General features: G+C 39.4%; 1 protein-coding gene across 1 annotated transcript; it reads left to right on the forward strand.

Annotated features, from left to right (window-relative positions):
- Positions 1-7,976: 7,976 nt before the first annotated feature.
- Positions 7,977-8,987, forward strand: LOC101104639 (olfactory receptor 13C3). The gene has a single exon (XM_027963895.2). The coding sequence runs from the start codon at positions 8,034-8,036 to the stop codon at positions 8,985-8,987; it is 954 nt and encodes a 317-aa protein (XP_027819696.2). The 5' UTR covers positions 7,977-8,033.
- The last annotated feature ends 14,249 nt before the right edge of the window (positions 8,988-23,236 follow it).

The following is a 23,236-nucleotide window of genomic DNA, read 5'->3' on the forward strand; positions in this document are numbered from 1 at the left end:
GCCCTGGCTGTTAAGACCCGCAGGAAAGGGAGCTTAAGGCGAGGCACCCTTAGATATTCAAGCGGGCGCCGGTGGCCCAACGTAGATGGTGCAAATTCCTTGTCTGGAATTTTATTGGCCTTCCGTGTAAACCAAGCTATTCAGCCCTCTTCCTCCACTTAATCTTCCTACTACGCTACAGTTTCTTAATCTAATCTTATATTAATAAATAAACAAGTCTTTCCACGCCAACGCCGCCCACCCTTCGAATTCCCTGGATCCACCGGGGCTGGACCCCGGCACCCTACTATTTCTGTGTTACTATTTCTACCTTTATATCAGTTAGTATTTACTCAATATATTTAGGTGCTTTTTTTGTAGGGTGCTTATATAATTGCTATGTTTCCTTGATGAATCCACTCCTTTGTCATTATGTAATGAACTTCTTTGTCTCCCATGAAAATTTCTGTCTTAAAGTCTATTTTATCTGATCTAAGTATGAAAGTGAAAGTGAAGTCACTCAGTTGTGTCCGACTCTTTGCGACTCCATGGACTGTAGCCCACCAGGCTCCTCTGTCCGTGGGATTCTCCAGGCAAGAATACTGGAGTGGGTTGCCATTTTCTTCTCCAAGGGATCTTCCTGACCCAGGGATTGAACCCAGATCTCCCGCATTGCAGGCAGAGGCTTTAACCTCTGAGCCACTAGGGAAGCCCCACATTGTCTTTTGCACTGTATTTGCATGGAATATATTTTGCCATCCCCTCACGTTCAGTTCATGTGTGTCCTTAAAACTGAAGTTTTAAGGCAAAATATTGTTGGGTCTTATTTTTTGTTTGTTTTTATTTTTAATTGGAGGATAATTGCTTGTTGTATTGATTTCTGCTATACAATGTGAATCAGCTTTAGGTATGCATATATCCACTTCCTCTTGAGCTGAAATGAAGTGGATGACCCTAGATCCTGTTATACATAGTGAAATTAGCCAAAAAGAGAAAAAAATTATATGTTAATGTATATATGGGATCTAGAAAAATGTTACTAATAAACCTATTTGCAGGGTAGAAATAGAGTTGTAGATGTAGAGAATGGACTTGTGTACATAGTGGAGGAAGGAGAATGTGGGAAGAATTGAGAGAGTAGCATGATATGTACACTACCATGTTTAAAATAGCTAACAGGAAGAAGCTATATAGCATAAGGTACTCTGCTTGGTGCTCTGTGATGACCTAGAGGGCTGGGATGAAGGCAGAGACTCGAGGGTCTTTTTTTTCCCCTAAATTCATCCAGCCACTTGGATCTTTTGATTGGAGATGTCAATCCATTTACATTTAGAATAATTTTTGATATGTGGTGACTTACTAATACCTCCTTATTAATAACATTATGGCTTTTACATATTTCCATTGTATCTTTTTTCCTCTTGCTGCCTACTTTTATGGATGCTGATTTTCCCTGTGATATGCTGATTCTCATCTCTTTATCTTTTGTGAATTTATCATGGTTAAATTTATAGTTACCATATAGCTTACATAAAACATACAATAGTCTATTTTATGCTGATAGAAACTTCAGTTCAGTTCAGTTCAGTTGCTCAGTCATGTCCGACGCTTTGCGACCCCATGAGTCGCAGCACGCCAGGCCCCCCTGTCCATCACCAACTCCCGGAGTTCACTCAGATTCATGTCCATCGAGTCAGTGATGCCATCCAGCCATCTCATCCTCGGTCATCCCCTTCTCCTCCTGCCCCCAATCCTGCAAGCATCAGTCTTTTCCAATGAGTCAACACTTTGCATGAGGTGGCCAAAGTACTGGAGTTTCAGCTTTAGCATCATTCCTTCCAAAGAAATCCCAGGGCTGATCTCCTTCAGAATGGACTGGTTGGATCTCCTTGCAGTCCAAGGGACTCTCAAGAGTCTTCTGCAGCACCATCAATTCTTTGGTGCTCAGTCTTCTTCACAGTCCAACTCTCACATCCATACATGACTACTGGAAAACCCATAGCCTTGACTAGCCGGACCTTAGTCGGCAAAGTAATGTCTCTGCTTTTGAATATACTATCTAGGTTGGTCATAACTTTTCTTCCAAGGACTAAGTGTCTTTTATTTATTTATTTATTTATTTATTGTGTCTTTTAATTTCATGGCTGCAGTCACCATCTGCAGTGATTTTGAAGCCCTAGAAAATAAAGTTTGACACTGTTTCCATTGTTTCCCCATCTATTTCCCAGGAAGTGATAGGACCAGATGCCATGATCTTCGTTTTCTGAATGTTGAGCTTTAAGCCAACTTTTTCACTCTCCACTTTCACTTTCTTCAAGAGGCTTTTTATTTCCTCTTCACTTTCTGCCATAAGGGTGGTGTCATCTGCATATCTGAGGTTATTGATATTTCTCCCGGCAATCTTGATTCCAGCTTGTGTTTCTTCCAGTCCAGCATTTCTCATGATGTTCTCTGCATATAAGTTAAATAAGCAGGGTGACAATACACAGCCTACACATACTCCTTTTCCTATTTGGAACCAGTCTGTTGTTCCATGTCCAGTTCTAACTGTTGCTTCCTGACATGCATACTGCCCTTTAAATCCTCCTTTTTATGTTTTTAACAGGATATTTTGCCCATTTTTATAGTCTCTATTTATCACAGTAATTTTTAATGCCCTTTTCCTTTAGTTTTTATACTATATTTAAATGGCTAATATAACATCCTATTATAGACTTAGAATTTTATTAAACTAAGTGTTTCAAAGTGCTGAATATTTTTACATGTTTTCATGTTACTAATTTAGTTCAGTTCAGTTGAGTTGCTCAGTTGTGTCCGATTATGCAACCCCATGGACTACAGCACACCATGCTTCCCTGTCCATCACCAACTCCAGGAGCTTGCTCAAACTCATGTCCATCAAGGCAGTGATGCCATCCTACCATCTCATCCTCTGTCATCCCTCTCCTCCTGCCTTCAGTCTTTCCCAGCATCAAGGTCTTTTCCAATGAGTTGATTCTTTGCATAAGTTGGCCAAAGTATTGGAGCTTCAGCTTCAGCATCAGTCATTCCAATGAATATTCCGGACTGATTTTCTTTAGGATGGACTGGTTGGATCTCCTTGCTGTCCAAGGGATTCTTAAGAGTCCTCCAACACCACAGTTCAAAAGCATCAATTCTTTGTCACTCAGCTTTCTTTATGGTCCACCTCTCATATCCATACATGATTACTGGAAACACCATAGCTTAGATTATATGGACCTTTGTCAGCAAAATAATGTCTCTGCTTTTTAATATGCTGTCTAAGTTTGTCATAGCTTTCCTTCCAAGGAGCAAATGTCTTTTAATTTCATGGATTTAGTCACCATCTGCAGTGATTTTGGAGTTCAAGAAAATAAAGTCTCTCACTATTTCCATTGTTTCCTCATCTGTTTGCCCTGAAATGATGGGACCAGATACCATGATCTTAGTTTCTTGGATGTTGAGTTTTAAGCTAGCTATTTCACTCTCCTCTTTACTTTCATCAAGAGGCTTTCTAGTTCTTCACTTTCTGCCATAAGGGTGGTGTCATCTGCATATCTGAGGTTATTGATATTTCTCGCAGCAATCATGAAACCAGCTTGTGGTTCATCCAGTCCAGCATTTCTCATGATGTACTCTGCATATAAGTTAAATAATCAGGGTAACAATATACAGCCTTGATGTACTCATTTCCTAATTTGGAACAAGTCTGTTGTTCCATGTCCGGTTCTAACTGTTGTTTCTTGACTTGCATTCAGTAACTCAGGAGGCAGGTTAGGTGGTCTGGTATTCCCATCTCTTTCAGAATTTTCCATTTTGTTGTGATCCGCATAGTCAAAGACTTTATGCATAGTCAGTGAAGCAGAAATATATGATTTTTCTGGAATTCTCTTGCTTTTTCTATGATCCAGCAGACATTGGCAATTTGATCTCTGGTTCCTCTGTTTTTTCTAAATCCAATTTGAACATCTGGAAGTTCTCGGTTTACATACTGTTGAAGCCTGGCTTGGAGAATTTTGAGCATTACTTTCTAGCGTGTGAGATGAGTGCAGTTGTGTGGTAGTTTGAATGTTCTTTGGCCTTGGAATGAAAACTGAACTTTTCCAGTCCTGTGGCCAGTGCTGAGTTTTCCAAATTTTCCAGCATATTGAGTGCAATACTTTCACAGCATCATCTTTAAGGATTTAAATAGCTCAGCTGAAATTCCATCATATCCAATAGTTTTGTTCATAGTGATGCTTCCTAATTAGTGTTCTGTCATTTCATCTTGAAGAACTCCTTTTAGCATTTGTGGTAAAGTGAGCCGTGGTGCTAAATTCCTTCAGCTTTGTTTCTGTGGGAAAGTCGTTATTTCTTCTTTGTTTCTGAAGAGTAACTTTGCCAAAGGTTGGTATTATCTACAGTATAACTCAATAAATTTTCCTAATACATTTAATTCAGTAATGAATTATTTATCTACCTGAATTTATACCTTAAACTGCCTATTCTGTACTTCTTCCCCTCTTACTCCTCTCTCTCCTGCTTACCCTCTTCCTCCTACTCTTTTTCTTCTTTACTTTGTGTCCTTAAACATGTGGATTCCCTTTTTGTGCTGTGAGTTTATTTTATTGCTTTTCAGTATCTTTTTCCATTACAAAAAAGGTGATGCCATCCTGCACAAAATTGACCTATCTAAAACAATGAATATAAAAAAGCAAAAACATTAAATTTGTCATTGAATTCACAATGAATTGATCAATTGAATTGATTGCTTTTCAATTCAAGCATTTCATTTTGATAATTTTCATTTGAATTAATAAATTCTTACTTTGAATTTACATTATTTTGGTAATAATTTGAACTAAAAAGCTCTCACATTTCATGAAATTACTTTGGTGAACATTTGCTCCTGTTTTGAAATGTTACGTGGGTAGAACAGTGTCATTTCATTTTGGAGTTTTAGTTCAGCCACAGTTTGTTCCCAACACCGCTCTTAATTGTGTCTGTGGGACAATGTCCCTAATGCATGAGAAGGTTCCCATTCCATTGATCTCTCATTCCAACTTTAAATTGCTTTGGGAACAGGGGAACAATTACAACTGATGCATAACAAATATTTATTCTTCCACGTCTGAGGAAACAAGCATTGTTTGTTGATCCTAATCTTAATTCAGAATGCTGACAGTAAGTACTGACAAGAAGTGTAGCAAGTTCTTTTAGGAAGTAGAAATAATTTATTAATAATAATGGTAAATCTTGATTGTCATGGCATTGTATCTTTTCAGTCTATAGTTAAAGCTATCGTTTAGTAGTAATTTGTAATGTGAATAGCCTGATGAAATAGAGGTATCAGTTTATCACTAAAATACAGCTGTGAATCATTATGACTATTACTATTTCATTATTATTTGTACACTCTGTTAATCCTTAATTTCCATATGCTATCTCATTATTTCCTAAAAATATTCCTCTAAGGAAAGTAAGGCAAATATTTTTATCATTTTACAAATGAGAAGACAGCTATAAATTAGAGGCAGAGAATCTCAAACCAAAGACTTTGATTTTAATATGAGATGCTTTTCCACTATACAAAACCCATGTTACATATATTTTTAATAAATATTAAATTATTCTCTATAGTTACAATGCATAAATGGTAATAATTTGTATAAGATGGCTGTTTGTTAGTATTGACTGAAAAATAGTTTAAAAAGCTAAAACCTGATGTTGATGAACAAATGTGACATGTTAAAGTTTTCCTGATCATTAATTCACAAATACTGCATGGGAAAATTGCTTGAGTTTAGAAAATAAGCCTTCACCAAGTCAGTCAGAACCCATCTATTATGTGCTGACACTGTATTAGACTTAGGTGTAGAAGGATGAACAAGACAAATAAGCTCCTTCCCCCACATCTCTTGTTACCTCACAGTGTAACAACATAAACAGTTTTAAGTGCTGGGAGCAGAAGTAAACCAAATGTAGCGAAACAAGCCTAGTTCAAGGTGTGTTTGACTTAGTGAGAGATTTCTGCCTAGGACGGAAAGGCTTGGAACAGATGACTGGAAGAAGCAGTTTAGATAGCCTCAGATGCATTGTCATTGCAGTTGTCTGGAAGAGGAAGATAACAGTCGCTGGAGTCCTGGATTCAAAGAGCCTGGTTAAAACATCTTCATATATCCTGGTAAATCTTGCTGTCTTCTTCCATTTCTGTTAGTGATAGGTCTGATCAGGGTGCTCATGTTCCTTATCCAGTGCATCCTCTCACCAATTTCTGAGCCTCACTGGGGAGAATTTTGACTTGTCATGTGAAGTAGTATAGAATAAGAGTTGGATTTTTGCCTCCTTGTTCCTGGCACTGTTGAATGAAGGTCAGTTTGACTTTGTGACCCTGCCTATTCTAAGGTTCTCACTAACAATAGCCTGCTGTTGACACATGATTTTTATACAAATTTTAATGCTACCAGTTAGGTGAAGTTGTAATGGACTATGAATATTGTTTGTTCCTGATTTTAGTCATGTGACATCAGCCAAGTGAACAAATTTCACGCCTTAAATATGACACACAAGATCCTGAAGTAAGAAATTGTTGCATAAATGAAATGAAGGTTTTTTCTTCTCTTTCTTTTCTTTAAGGAAAATTCTTTACTTAAGCCGAACAAATAAAAATTTACAATGTCATTTGGGCTAAAGTTTTCATCTCCAAAATTGAGATTTTATATTCCCTTATTGTCTTTGTCTTCAAAATTGTGGTATTTCTGTTGTGTATTCTAAATTATTCCTTAGTATGAATCCCTCTGTTGCATTGGATTTCTGATTCTAAGTAATATCTGCTATATAGTGAGTTCCTCAACTACTATCACATGGCAAACTAAGTGACAGAGTGGGAGAAAAGTGGCTATGCTGAAACCCTCAAATCTATTAGCCATGTGAGGACTAAGCTTGTGATTTTGATCAATGTCAAATATGGTGGTGATTATGAAAAGATCAGTTTTCACATCCAGTCAGTAATGTGACAAACACATTAATCTAAATATCTTAATTCCTTTTATTATGTTTCTGCTAAAAGTCTCATAAAATCCTACTGTGTGATGACTTATGTGTATACTAAAAGTAGTGGTGCTGTGAACTACACTTGATCTGAGCTTTGAGCTCTACTTTATTATTTACTATGTGGTCAACCTTGGAAAAATTCCATTTTTTAATATGTGAAAAATGGGGATAGTACAAACAATGATTATATTTTGTTAAACATGAAATAGTACATATACCCATGTATACCTATTTATAAAAAAAAATTTAAACATTTTTTGCTGTTCTCTTAGGTTGACAAGTGAGTAAATTATGAAGATACACTATGAAGCCACAGAGTAAAAATAAGTGAAGAGACTATGTAATGTTCTCCAAAGGTTGTCTGTAACATTCGTGTGGAGCTGGTCTATGCAGTGGTCTTGTCATAGGAACAGTCACACAAGAAACTAAGAGGAGCTGAAATATGAAATCAACAGATATCTGTGTTTAAACAGATGTTAAATTTCAGTTTATGCTATTCAATTTATTATTACTAATTGTCTATAAAACAATTAAGGTGACTAATATATACTATGTAGTGTCAGGCATAGAAAGATATATGCCCCCCAAAAATCAGAGTTTCTGTGAATTTTGACCATCATGAATTTCAATTTAAAATTTCCAGTCCTATTGAGTGGTATTTTGCCATCTCCACTCTTTACTTGTCAGGCTTATATTCACTAATTAGTCAGGAGCTTTAGAAACCTCAACCCAGGAACATGTCCTCCATAGCAGTAAAAGTTACTTCTGTATGTTTCTTTAATCATAGGTAGAACTTCACATAGTGGCAATGGCATAGATACTTTAATCATTTCCAGTTTTATTGTATTTTGTTGATACACATTGTTGAAGATAACTGGACTTCAGGGCTTCAAGCAAACACTCCTTATAATACATTCTTTAAAAACCAATTGTTTAGGTAATGTGTAACATGTAACACTTGTTTCCTGGTGGTAAATATATCTTATAGGAGATCTTCCTTTGACATCCTGAAAGCAGAGGACATGGATAAAATTAACCAGACATTTGTGCTAGAATTTCTTCTTCTGGGTCTTTCTGAATACCCAAAGACTGAGATTGTTTACTTTGTTGTAATTCTAAGTATGTACCTAGTCATTCTAGTTGGCAACGGTGTTCTCATCACAGCAAGCATCTTTGATTCCCATCTTCACTCCCCCATGTACTTCTTCCTGGGAAACCTCTCTTTTCTGGATATCTGCTATACATCTTCCTCTGTTCCTTCAACTTTGGTGAGCTTAATCTCAAAGAAAAGGAACATTTCCTTCTCTGGATGTGCAGTGCAAATGTTTTTTGGATTTGCAATGGGTTCAACAGAGTGTTTGCTCCTTGGCATGATGGCTTTTGACCGCTATGTGGCCATCTGTAACCCTCTGAGATACCCTGTCATCATGAGCAAGGTGGTGTATGTTCTGATGGCTTCTGTGTCGTGGCTCTCTGGTGGGATCAACTCAATTGTGCAAACATCACTTGCCATGCAATTGCCTTTCTGTGAGAATAATGTAATCAATCATTTCACATGTGAAATATTAGCTGTTCTCAAGCTAGCTTGTACTGATATATCTCTCAATATTATCACAATGATGGTATCAAATATGGCATTTCTAGTTCTTCCACTGCTGGTCATATTTTTCTCCTACATGTTCATCCTCTATACCATCTTGAGAATGAACTCAGCTAGAGGGAGACATAAGGCCTTTTCTACCTGCTCAGCACATTTGACTGTGGTAATTATATTTTATGGTACCATCTTCTTTATGTATGCCAAACCTAAGTCTCAAGAACTGCATGGAGAAAACAAGTTGCAAGCTTCTGACAAGCTCATTTCCCTGTTTTATGGTGTAGTGACTCCCATGCTAAATCCTATAATCTACAGCTTGAGGAATAAGGATGTAAAAGCTGCTGTAAAATATTTGCTAAACAAAAAACCTATCCAGTAAGTAAAAGGGTAACAGGCAGGAAGGCCAGGGGTCTCCAAACGGAGGAAATAGCGTGCAAGTGTCAGACATTTTTTTCTCTGTTAAGCGGCAGGAGGAAACAAACTAGGGATATTTTTTTCCTTCTCTACACAAATTTAAAAGGAGGTTTCTCTTAAAATACTGTGTTGCCATAATGACACCTGGTTTCACCTGAAGTTAACTATTCTCAAACCTTGAGATAACCAATGCATTTTTCTTATGGAAATGTTTGTCTTAAGCTATGCTAATGTACTATACATTTACCCCAAACCCTGTCTTAAAGTCTGTCCTGCCTCATGCCTCAGAACCTACTTGACAAACCAGTATGTTATACTCAGATATTGTTCCCCTAATCTATGTAAGAAAGATGATGCTGTGAAAGTGCTGCACTCAGTATGCCAGCAAATTGGGAAAACTCAGCAGTGGCCACAGGACTGGAAAGGGTCTGTTTTCATTCCAATGCCAAAGAAAGGCAATGGCAAAGAATGCTCAAACTACCACACAATTGCACTCATCTCACATGCTAGTAAAGTAATGCTCAAAATTCTCTAAGCCAGGCTTCAGCAATACATAAACCGTGAACTTCCTGGTGTTCAAGCTGGTTTTAGAAAAGGCAGAGGAACAAGAGATCAAATTACCAACATCCTCTGAATCATGGAAAAAAGAATAGAGTTTCAGAAAAACATCTATTTCTGCTTTATTGACTATGCCAAAGCCTTTGATTGTGTGGATCACAATAAACTGTGGAAAATTCTGAGAGAGATGGGAATGCCAGACCATCTGACCTGCCTCTTGAGAAATCTGTATGCAGGTCAGGAAGCAACAGTTAGAACTGGACATGGAACAACAGACTGGTTCCAGATAGGAAAAGGAGCACGTCAAGGCTGTATATTGTCACCCTGCTTATTTAACTTATATGCAGAGTACATCATGAGAAACACTGGACTGGAAGAAACACAAGCTGGAATCAAGATTGCTGGGAGAAATATCAATAACCTCAGATATGCAGATGACACCACCCTTATGGCAGAAAGTGAAGAGGAACTAAAAAGCCTCTTGATGAAAGTGAAAGAGGAGGAGGGGGAGGGAAAGATGGCGGAGGAATAGGACGGGAAGATCACGTTCTCCCTCACAAATTCCTCAAAAGAACATTTCAACGCCGAGCAAACTCCACAAAACAACTTCTGTAGGCTGGCAGAGGACATCAGGCAACCAGAAAAGCAGACCATTGTCTTCAAAAACAGGTAGGAAAAAATATAAAAGACGAAAAAGGAGACAAAGGAGGTGGGGAGGGAGCTCCGTCTCGAGAAGGGAAGCCCGTCCTGGGAAGGGAATTTTAAGAAGAGAGGTTTCCAAACACCAGGAAACACTCTCCCTGCCGAGTCTGTGGCGAGCCTTGGAAACACAGAGGCAACATAACAGGAAGGAAAAATAGATAAATAATTAAAACCAACAGATTACAAGCCCACCAGTAACTCCCCCAGCGGAAAAGCAGCACAGACGCCTGCATCCGCCATTGGGAAGTGGGGGCAGGGCAGGGACGCGCGGGAGGCGCGGGCTGCAGAGCTTTGCAAGAATCGGGCAGGAATGCCCCACGCACAACCAGAACGATCTAACTTGGGCTAGCAACCCAGACTGTGGGATAGCTACCACGCGAAAAGCTCGAACATAAGACACCGCCAGGACTGAGCACAGAACAAAGGACGGAGCGGAAAAAGCCGGCTGCAGACCATTCCCCGCCGGGGACAGGCAGCCAGAGCCGTAAGGACTGGAAAGGGGCAATTGCAGACCCGGAGAGACTTTACTTACCTAACTGCAAGCAGGCTCCTTTGCTAAGACTTCTGGGGGTGTTGGACAGTCACAGTTTGCCTCACGGGGTGCGCCAGCGGTCCACCCAGAGAGCTGAGCAGCAGCGGCAGAAAAGGTGACAAGCCGCAGCGATCGCGCTCACCAAACTCCTGAGCTACTCGGACCTGGGAAGGGCACAAAGCGAAGTCCCAGCCGCATTTGTGCCTCTGAGGGCTGCCTGAGGGCCGAACCTGAGCGGCTTGGACCGGGGAAGTGCACCCAGCCTAGGGCCGGCCCCAGACGGTTTCCGGCTGAGCATCGTAGAGCCGGAGCGGTTTGTGCCCCGTGAGAAAGGACAGGTCAAGCGGGGCAGAGATACTGTGTACACACGACAGTGCTATTTGATGCAGCATCCCCCCTCCCCACAGCGCGACTGAACTAGTGAGCCTAAAAACCAGCAAACAGAAGAAGTTAAACAGAGGGAACCACCTTGGAAGTGAGCCCACACGGCCCATAACATCAGAGAAGAGCCAGATATATTTTTAATTTTTTAATATTTTTAAAATCATTCTTTTTTTTTTTTTTGCTTTTTGCTTTTTTTTTCCCTTTTTTTTTCCGAGCTTTTTTTAAATTGTTAAGTCTTCTATTTCTCCTCTAATTTTTATCTCTATAACCTAGTATTACTATTTTAAAAAAAAAAGAACTTTTTTTTTTTTTTTTTAAGGCAAACACCGTATATACTCTTTGGATGGTTGTTGGTGTTTTGTTTTGTTTTTTTTTGTTTGTTTGGTTTTTAATAATTCTTTTTTTTTTCTTGCTTTCTTCCTTTTTCCTTCTGCTTTTCTTTAATATTGTATCTTTGAAAATCCAACCTCTACTCCAGATTTTTAATCTTAGCTCTTAGGTTTTTGTTGTCAATTTTGTACATTTAAAAACCCAAACTTCACTACCCAAGTTTACCTGAGAGCGAGATTACTGGCTTGACCACTCTCTCCTCCTCTGGACTCTCCTTTTTCTCCACCAGGTGGCCTCTGTCTCTTTTCTCCCCCATCTCTTCTCTATCCAACTCTGTGAATCTCTGTGTGTTCCAGACGGTAGAGAACACCTAAGGAACTGGTTACTGGCAGGATTTGTCTCTCTCCTACTCATTCCTCTCTCTTATCCTCCTGGTCACCTCTGTCTACTTCCTCCCTCTCCTCTTCCCCGTATAACTCTGTAAATACCTCTGAGCGGTCCAGAGTATAGATCCCACATAAGGAAGTGACTACTGGCTAGCTTTCTCTCTCCTCTCTTGATCTCACCACATCTCATTCCAGTTACCTCTAACTACCCCCTCCATCTTCTCTTCTCCTTGTAACTCAGTGAATCTCTCTGAGTGTCCCTCAATGTGGAGAAACTTTTCATCTTTAACCTAGATGTTTTATCATCGGTGCTGTATAGATGGAGAAGTCTAGAGGCTACTGTAAAAATAAAACTGAAAACCAGAAGCAGGAAGCTTAAACCCAAAGTCTGAAAACATTAGAGAACTCTTGAATTCAGGGAACATTAAGCAATAGGAGCTCATCAAATGCCTTCATACCTACACCGAAACCAAGCTCCACCCAAGGGCCAACAAGTTCCAAAACAAGACATACCACCCAAATTCTCCAGCAACACAGGAACACTCCCCTGAGCCTCAATATACAGGCAGCTCAAAATTATCCCCAAACCTTTGATGTCTCATAACCCATTACGGGTCACTCCACTACACTCCAGAGAGAAGAAACCCAGCTCCACCCACCAAAACTCCAACACAAGCCTCCCTAACCAGGAAACCTTGACAAGCCACTGATAGAACCCCACCCAAAGTGAGGAAGCTCCATAATAAAGAGAACTCCACAAATTATCAGAATATAAAAAGGCCACCCCAAACCCAGCAATATAACCAAGATGAAGAGACAGAGGAATACTCAGCAGGTAAAGGAACAGGAGAGTTGCCCACCAAACCAAAACAAAAGAGGAAGAAGTAGGGAATCTACCGGAGAAGGAATTCCGAATATTGATAGTGAAAATGATCCAAAATCTTGAAATCAAAATGGAAACACAGATAAATAGCCTGGAGACAAGGATTGAGAAGATGCAAGAAAGGTTTAACAAGGACCTAGAAGAAATAAAAAAGAGTCAAAATATAATGAATAACACAATAAATGAGATCAGAAACTCTCTGGAGGCAACAAATAGTAGAATAACGGAGGCAGAAGATAGGATTAGTGAAATAGAAGATAGAATGGTAGAAATAAATGAATCAGAGAGGAAACAAGAAAAACGAATTAAAAGAAACGAGGACAATCTCAGAGACCTCCAGGACAATATGAAACGCTCCAACATTCGGAATTATAGGAGTCCCAGAAGAAGAAGACAGAAAGAAAGATCATGAGAAAATCCTTGAGGAGATAATAGTTGAAAACTTCCCTAAAATGGGGAAGGAAATAATCACCCAAGTCCAAGAAACACAGAGAGTCCCAAATAGGATAAACCCAAGGCGAAACACCCCAAGACACATATTAATCAAATTAACAAAGATCAAACACAAAGAACAAATATTAAAAGCAGCAAGGGAAAAACAACAAATAACACACAAGGGGATTCCCATAAGGATAACAGCTGATCTGTCAATAGAAACTCTTCAGGCCAGGAGGGAATGGCAAGACATACTTAAAGTGATGAAAGACAATAACCTACAGCCCAGATTACTGTACCCAGCAAGGATCTCATTCAAATACGAAGGAGAAATCAAAAGCTTTACAGACAAGCAAAAGCTGAGAGAATTCAGCACCACCAAACCAGCTCTCCAACAAATTCTAAAGGATATCCTCTAGACAGGAAACACGAAAGGGTGTATAAACCCGAACCCAAAACAATAAAGTAAATGGCAACGGGATCATACTTATCAATAATTACCTTAAACGTAAATGGGTTGAACGCCCCAACCAAAAAGACAAAGACTGGCCGAATGGATACAAAAACAAGACCCCTCTATATGCTGCTTACAAGAGACCCACCTCAAAACAAGGGACACATACAGACTGAAAGTGAAGGGCTGGAAAAGATATACCACGCGAATAGAGACCAAAAGAAAGCAGGAGTGGCAATACTCATATCCGATAAAATAGACTTTAAAACAAAGGCTGTGAAAAGAGACAAAGAAGGCTACTACATAATGATCAAAGGAACAATCCAAGAAGAAGATATAACAATTATAAATATATATGCACCCAATATAGGAGCACCACAATATGTAAGACAAATGCTAACAAGTATGAAAGGGGAAATCAACAATAACACAATAATAGTGGGAGACTTTAATACCCCACTCACACCTATGGACAGATCAACTAAACAGAAAATTAACAAAGAAACGCAAACTTTAAATGATACATTAGATCAGTTAGACCTAATTGATATCTATAGGACATTTCACCCCAAAACAACGAATTTCACCTTTTTTCAAGTGCTCATGGAACCTTCTCCAGGATAGATCACATCCTGGGCCATAAATCTAAACTTGATAAATTCAAGAAAATCGAAATCATTCCAAGCATCTTTTCTGACCATAATGCATTAAGATTAGATCTCAATTACAGGAGAAAAACTATTAAAAATTCCAACATATGGAGGTTGAACAACACACTTCTGAATAACCAACAAATCACAGAAGAAATCAAAAAGAAATCAAAATATGCATAGAAACTAATGAAAATGAAAACACAACAACCCAAAACCTGTGGGACACTATAAAAGCAGTGCTAAGAGGAAAGTTCATAGCAATACAGGCATACCTCAAGAAACAAGAAAAAGTCAAATAAATAACCTAACTCTACAACTAAAGCAACTAGAAAAGGAAGAGTTGGAGAACCCCAGAGTTAGTAGAAGGAAAGAAATCTTAAAAATTAGGGCAGAAATAAATGCAAAAGAAACAAAAGAGACCATAGCAAAAATCAACAAAGCCAAAAGCTGGTTCTTTGAAAGGATAAATAAAATTGACAAACCATTAGCCAGACTCATCAAGAAGCAAAGAGAGAAAAATCAAATCAATAAAATTAGAAATGAAAATGGAGAGATCACAACAGACAACACAGAAATACAAAGGATTATAAGAGACTACTATCAGCAGTTGTATGCCAATAAAATGGACAATGTGGAAGAAATGGACAAATTCTTAGAAAAGTACAATTTTCCAAAACTGAACCAGGAAGAAATAGAAAATCTTAACAGACCCATCACAAGCACGGAAATTGATACTGTAATCAGAAATCTTCCAGCAAACAAAAGCCCAGGTCCAGATGGCTTCACAGCTGAATTCTACCAAAAATTTCGAGAAGAGCTAACACCTATCCTCCTCAAACTCTTCCAGAAAATTGCAGAGGAAGGTAAACTTCCAAACTCATTCTATGAGGCCACCATCACCCTAATACCAAAACCTGACAAAGATGTCACAAAAAAAGAAAACTACAGGCCAATATCTCTGATGAACATAGATGCAAAAATCCTCAACAAAATTCTAGCAATCAGAATCCAACAACACATTAAAAAGATCATACACCATGACCAAGTGGGCTTTATCCCAGGGATGCAAGGATTCTTCAATATCCGCAAATCAATCAATGTAATTCACCACATTAACAAATTGAAAAATAAAAACCATATGATTATCTCAATAGATGCAGAGAAGGCCTTTGACAAAATTCAACATCCATTTATGATAAAAACTCTCCAGAAAGCAGGAATAGAAGGAACATACCTCAACATAATAAAAGCTATCTATGACAAACCCACAGCAAACATTATCCTCAATGGTGAAAAATTGAAAGCATTTCCCTAAAGTCAGGAACAAGACAAGGGTGTCCACTTTCACCGCTACTATTCAACATAGTTCTGGAAGTTTTGGCCACAGCAATCAGAACAGAAAAAGAAATAAAAGGAATCCAAATTGGAAAAGAAGAAGTAAAACTCTCACTGTTTGCAGATGACATGATCCTCTACATGGAAAACCCTAAAGACTCCACCAGAAAATTACTAGAGCTAATCAATGAATATAGTAAAGTTGCAGGATATAAAATCAACACACAGAAATCCCTTGCATTCCTATACACGAATAATGAGAAAGTAGAAAAAGAAATTAAGGAAACAATTCCATTCACCATTGCAACGAAAAGAATAAAATACTTAGGAATATATCTACCTAAAGAAACTAAAGACCTATATATAGAAAACTATAAAACACTGATGAAAGAAATCAAAGAGGACACTAATAGATGGAGAAATATACCATGTTCATGGATCGGAAGAATCAATATAGTGAAAATGAGTATACTACCCAAAGCAATTTACAAATTCAATGCAATCCCTATCAAGCTACCAGCCACATTCTTCACAGAACTAGAACAAATAATTTCAAGATTTGTATGGAAATACAAAAAACCTCGAATAGCCAAAGCAATCTTGAGAAAGAAGAATGGAACTGGAGGAATCAACTTGCCTGACTTTAGGCTCTACTACAAAGCCACAGTCATCAAGACAGTATGGTACTGGCACAAAGACAGACATATAGATCAATGGAACAAAATAGAAAGCCCAGAGATAAATCCACACACATATGGACACCTTATCTTTGACAAAGGAGGCAAGAATATACAATGGAGTAAAGACAATCTCTTTAACAAGTGGTGCTGGGAAAACTGGTCAACCACTTGTAAAAGAATGAAACTAGATCACTTTCTAACACCGCACACAAAAATAAACTCAAAATGGATTAAAGATCTAAATGTAAGATCAGAAACTATAAAACTCCTAGAGGAGAACATAGGCAAAACACTCTCCGACATAAATCACAGCAGGATCCTCTATGATCCACCTCCCAGAATTCTGGAAATAAAAGCAAAAATAAACAAATGGGATCTAATTAAAATTAAAAGCTTCTGTACAACAAAGGAAACTATAAGCAAGGTGAAAAGACAGCCTTCTGAATGGGAGAAAATAATAGCAAATGAAGCAACTGACAAACAACTAATCTCAAAAATATACAAGCAACTTATGCAGCTCAATTCCAGAAAAATAAACGACCCAATCAAAAATGGGCCAAAGAACTAAATAGACATTTCTCCAAAGAAGACATACGGATGGCTAACAAACACATGAAAAGATGCTCAACATCACTCATTATTAGAGAAATGCAAATCAAAACTACAATGAGGTACCACTTCACACCAGTCAGAATGGCTGCGATCCAAAAATCTGCAAGCAATAAATGCTGGAGAGGGTGTGGAGAAAAGGGAACCCTCCTACACTGTTGGTGGGAATGCAAACTAGTACAGCCACTATGGAGAACAGTGTGGAGATTCCTTAAAAAATTGCAAATAGAACTACCTTATGACCCAGCAATCCCACTTCTGGGCATACACACCGAGGAAACCAGAATTGAAAGAGACACATGTACCCCAATGTTCATCGCAGCACTGTTTATAATAGCCAGGACATGGAAACAACCTAGATGTCCATCAGCAGATGAATGGATAAGAAAGCTGTGGTACATATACACAATGGAGTATTACTCAGCCGTTAAAAAGAATTCATTTGAATCAGTTCTGATGAGATGGATGAAACTGGAGCCGATTATACAGAGTGAAGTAAGCCAGAAAGAAAAACACCAATACAGTATACTAACACATATATATGGAATTTAGGAAGATGGCAATGACAACCCTGTATGCAAGACAGGGAAAGAGACACAGATGTGTATAACGGACTTTTGGACTCAGAGGGAGAGGGAGAGGGTGGGATGATGTGGGAGAATGACATTCTAACATGTATACTATCATGTGAATTGAATCGCCAGTCTGTGTCTGACGCGGGATGCAGCATGCTTGGGGCTGGTGCATGGGGATGACCCAGAAAGATGTTATGGGGAGGGAGGTGGGAGGGGGGTTCATGTTTGGGAATGCATGTAAGAATTAAAGATTTTAAAATTTAAAAAATAAAAAACTAAAATTAAAAAAAAAACAAAAACCCATAAAAAAAAAAAAAAGTGAAAGAGGAGAGTGAAACAGTTGGCTTAAAGCTCAACATTCAAAAAACAAAGATCATGGCATCTGGTCCCATCACTTCATGGGAAATAGATGGGGAAACAGTGGAAACAGTGTCAGACTTTATTTTGGGGGGCTCCAAAATCACTGCAGATGGTGATTGCAGCCATGAAATTAAAAGTCGCTTACTCCTTGGAAGAAAAGTTATGACCAACCTAGATAACATATTCAAAAGCAGAGACATTACTTTGCCGACTAAGGTTCGTCTAGTCAAGGCTATAGTTTTTCCTGTTGTCATGTATGGATGTGAGAGTTGGACTGTGAAGAAGGCTGAGTGCCAAAGAATTGATGCTTTTCAACTGTGGTGTTGGAGAAGACTCTTGAGAGTCCCTTGGACTGCAAGGAGATCCAACCAGTCCATTCTGAAGGAGATCAGCCCTGGGATTTCTTTGGAGGGAATGATGCTAAAGCTGAGACTCCAGTACTTTGGCCACCTTGTGCAAAGTGTTGACTCATTGGAAAAGACTCTGTTGCTGGGAGGGATTGGGGGCAGGAGGAAAAGGGGATGACAGAGGATGAGATGGCTGGATGGCATTGCTGACTCGATGGACGTGAATCTGAGTGAACCCCGGGAGTTGGTGATGGACAGGGGGGCCCGATTCCTGGAGTGCTGCGATTCATGGAGTCGCAAAGAGTCGGACACGACTCAGTGACTGAACTGAACTGAACTGAATCTGTGTAAACGAAACTACTTTTATGGTAACCCGTCCTTCTACAAGATTCAAGTTAATCATTTTATGGCCCAGGTGAACCATTTGGTGCCAAGATGATCCCAAAATACATGTTATGAGTGAGGAGCCTAGTGCCATTCTGAGTTTTAAGACATTCCTTTTCTTTCATTAACAGACGACTAGTGACTATATGTGGAGAAGGCAATGGCACCCCACTCCAGTACTCTTGCCTGGAAAATCCCATGATGGAGGAGCCTGGTAGGCTGCAGTCCACGGGGTCGTTAAGAGTAGGACACGACCGAGTGACTTCACTTTCACTTTTCACTTTCATGCATTGAAGAAGGAAATGGCAACCCACTCCAGTGTTCTTGCCTGGAGAATCCCAGGTACAGGGGAGCCTGATGGGCTGCCATCTATGGGGTTGCACAGAGTAGGACACAACTGAAGTGACTTAGCAGTAGCAGTAGTGACTATATAACATCCAGCTGAATACTAGCAGGGGGGTACTCTTTCTGACCTCTTCTGATGCCTAAGTCAGAAGCTTTCTCTATCTCCCTTATACTTTAATAAAATGTTATCACACAAAGGTCTGAATGATCAAGCCTCGTCTCTGGTCCTGGATTAAGTTCTTCTCCTTCAGAGGCCGAGAATCCTGGCCATCTTTTAATTCAGCAACAACCTTTCATAAGTATTTCAAGAAATGTAGATCTTTGTGCAATAGACACAAAGATGGACTTCTAGGTAAAAAGTATGATCTTTTTGGGAAACCATGGTTTAGGAGAGATTTTTATTCTTCTCTTCACTGACCTAACTCTGCTAGAATTACTCAAAACTATGGTTTGCAACCACCCTGGCGTTCAGTGTTTTCAGATTTCACAAGTACCATCAATTCAGTTCAGTTGCTCAGTCATGTTCGACTCTTTGTGACCCCATGAACCGAGCATGCCAGGCCTCCCTGTCCATCACCAACTCCTGGAGATCACCCAAAACCATGTCCATCGAGTCATTGATGCCATTCAACCATCTCATCCTCTGTCGTCCCCTTCTACTCCTGTCCTCAATCTTTCCCAGCATCAGGGTCTTTTCAAATTAGTCAGCTCTTTGCAGGTGGCCAAAGTATTGGAGTTTCAGCTTCAACATCAGTCCTTCCAATGAACACCCAGGACTGAACTCCTTTAGGATGGACTGGTTGGATCTCCTTGCAGTCAAAGGGACTATCAAGAATGTTCTCCAAAACCACAGTTCAGAAGCATCAATTCTTCAGCACTCAGCTTTCTTTATGGATCAACTCTCACATCCATACATGACTACTGGAAAAACCATAGCCTTGACTAGACGGACCTTTGTTGAAAAATAATGTCTCTGTTTTTAATATGCTGTCTAGGTTGGTCATAACTTTCCTTCCAAGGAGTAATCGTCTTTTAATTTCCTGGCTGCAATACCATCTGCAGTGATTTTGGAGCGCCCCAAAATAAATTCAGCCACTGTTTCCCAATCTATTTCCCATGAAGTGATGGGACCGGATGCCATGATTTTAGTGTTCTGAATGTTGAGCTTTAAGCCAACTTTTTCACTCTCCTCTTTCACATTCATCAAGAGGCTCTTTAATTCTTCTTCACTTTCTGCCATCAGGGTGATGTCATCTGCATATCTGAGGTTATTATTTCTCCCAGCAATCTTGACTCCAGCTTATGCTTCCTCCAACCCAGCATTTCTCATGATGTACTCTGCATATAAATTGAATAAGCAGGGTGACAATATATAGACTTGACGTACCCTTTTTCCTATTTGGAACCAGTCTGTTGTTCCATGTCCAGTTTTGTTGCTTCCTGATCTACATAAAGATCTCTCACAAGGCAGGTCAGGTGGTCTAGTATTCCCATCTCTTTCAGAATTTCCAATTTATTGTGATCCACACAGTCAAAGGCTTTGGCATAGTCAATAAAGAAGAAATAGATGTTTTTCTGGAATTCTCTTGCTTCTTCTATCAGCCAGCAGATATTGGCAATTTGATCTCTGGTTCATCTGCCTTTTCTAAAACCAGCTTGAACATCTGGAAGTTCATGGTTCATGTATTGCTGAACCTGGCTTGGAGAATTTTGGGCATTACTTTCCTAGCGTGTGAGATGAGTGCAATTGTGTGGTAGTTTAAGCATTCTTTGGCATTGCCTGTTTTTGGAATTGGAATGAAACCGATCTTTTCCAGTCCTGTGGCGACTGCTGAGTTTTCCAAACTTGCTGAAATATTGAGTGCATCACTTTCACAGCATCATCCTTTAGAATTTGAAATAACTCAACTGGGATTCCATCACCTCCACTAGTTTTGCTCATAGTGATGCTTCCTAAGAACCGCTTGACTTCACATTCCATGATGTCTGGCTCTGGGTGAGTGATCACACCACTGTGATTATCTGGGTTGTGATGATCTTTTCTGTACAGTTCTTCTATGTATTCTTGCCACCTCTTCTTAATGTCTTCTGCTTCTGTTAGGTCCATACAGTTTCTGTCCTTTATTGAGCCCATCTTTGCATGCAGTGTTCCCTTAGTATCTCTAATTTTCTTGAAGAGATCTCTAGTCTTTCCCATTCTATTGTTTTCTTCTATTTCTTGGTATTGATCACTGAGGAAGGCTTTCTTATCTCTCCTTTCTATTCTTTGGAACTCTGCATTCAAATGGGTGTTTCTTTTCTTTTCTCCTTTGCCATTTGCCTGTCTTCTTTTCACAGCTATTTGTAAGGCCTCTTCAGACACCCATATTGCCTTTTTGCACTTCTTTTTCTTGGGGATGGTCTTGATCCCTGTCTCCTGTACAATGTCATGAACCTTCGTCCATAGTTCATCAGGAACTCTGTCTATCGGATCTAGTTACTTAAATCTATTTCTCACTTTTACTGTATAATCATAAGGGATTTGATTTAGGTCATACCTGAATGTTCTAGTGATTTTCCCCCACTTTCTTCAATTTTAGTCTTAATTTGGCAATATGGAGTTCATGATCTGAGCCACAGTTAGCTCCTGGTCTTGTTTTTGCTGATTGTATAGAGCTTCTCCATCTTTGGCTTCAAAGAATATAGTCAATCTGATTTTGGTGTTGACCATCTGGTGATGTCCATGTGTAGAGTCTTCTCTTGTGTTGTTGGAAGAGGATGTTTGCTATGACCAGTGTGTTCTCTTGACAGAACTCTATTAGTTTTTGCCCTGCTTCATTCTGTACTCTAAGGCCAAATTTGCCTGTTACTCCAGGTGTTTCTTGACTTCCTACTTTTGCATTCCAGTCCCCTATAATGAAAATGACATCTTTTGGGGGATGTTAGTTTTGAAGGTCTTATAGGTCTTCATAGAACCGTTCAACTTCAGCTTCTTCAGCATTATTTGTTGGGGCATAAACTTGGATTACCGTGATATTGAATGGCTTGCCTTGGAAATGAACAGAGATCATTCTGTCGGTTTTGAGATTGCATCCAAATACTGCATTTTTGACTCTTTTGTTGAATATGATGGCTACTCCATTTCTTTAAGGGATTCCTGCCCACAGTAGTAGACATAATGGTCATGTGAGTTAAATTCACCCATTCCAGTCCATTTTAGTTCGTTGATTCCTAGAATGTCGATGTTCACTCTTGCCATCTCTTGTTTGACCACTTCCAATTTGCCTTGATTTATGGACCTAACATTCCAGATTCCTATGCAATATTGCTTTTTACAGCATTGGATTTTGCTTCTATCCCCAATCACATCCACAACTGGGTGTTGGTTTTGCTTTGGCTCCATGCCTTCATTCTTTCTGGAGTTATTTCTTTACTGATCTCCAGTAGCTTATTTAGGCACCTACCCAGCTGGGAAGTTCATCTTTCAGTGTCCTATCTTTTGCCTTTTCATACTGTTCATGGGGTTCTCAAGGCAAGAATACTGAAGTGGTTTGCCATTCCCTTCTCCAGTGGCCCTCATTCTGTCAGACCTCTCCACCATGACCCGTCCATCTTGAGTGGCCCCACGTGGCATGGCTTGGTTTCACTGAGTTAGACAAGGCTGTGGTCCATGTGATCAGATTGGCTAGTTGTCTGTGATTGTGGTTTCAATGTGTCTACCCTCTGATGCCCTCTCTCAGCACCTACAGTCTTACTTGGGTTTCTCTTACCTTGGACGTGGGATATCTCCTCTCGGCTGCTGCTCTTAACCTTGGACAGGGGTAGCTCCTGGGCCACGCAGCCTCTGTTCCTACAAGATCCAAGTACCATGGATGTCAAAGTCTCATCCCTGGTAAAATCCAAAGTGAGTGTTTCTGGTGTTCTACTTTTATCATTTGGAAGAGTTTAAGATATACTGATATTCATTTTTCTCTCAGATATTTGGTAGAATTCACCCATGAAGATATCTGGCCCTGGACTTTCCTTTGGGGACTTTCTCCTGATTGCTTCTTCCATCTCTTTTTGTTATTAGTCTATTTAGGCTTTATACTTCTTATTGAATCAGTCTTGGTATGTGCTGGGGTCCAGCCCTGGTGGATCCTGGGTAATTCGAATCAAGGACAGAGTTGGCATCCTGGGAAAGAACTTATTTAATTACAGATATAAAGAGAGATTAGAAAAGAAATGTCTAGTAGGAAAATTTGTGGAGAAAAAGAGGCTGAATAACTTGGTTTACTTGGAAA

Source organism: Ovis aries, chromosome 2 (genome assembly GCF_016772045.2).
Source record: "Ovis aries strain OAR_USU_Benz2616 breed Rambouillet chromosome 2, ARS-UI_Ramb_v3.0, whole genome shotgun sequence".
Classification (NCBI taxonomy): domain Eukaryota; kingdom Metazoa; phylum Chordata; class Mammalia; order Artiodactyla; family Bovidae; genus Ovis; species Ovis aries.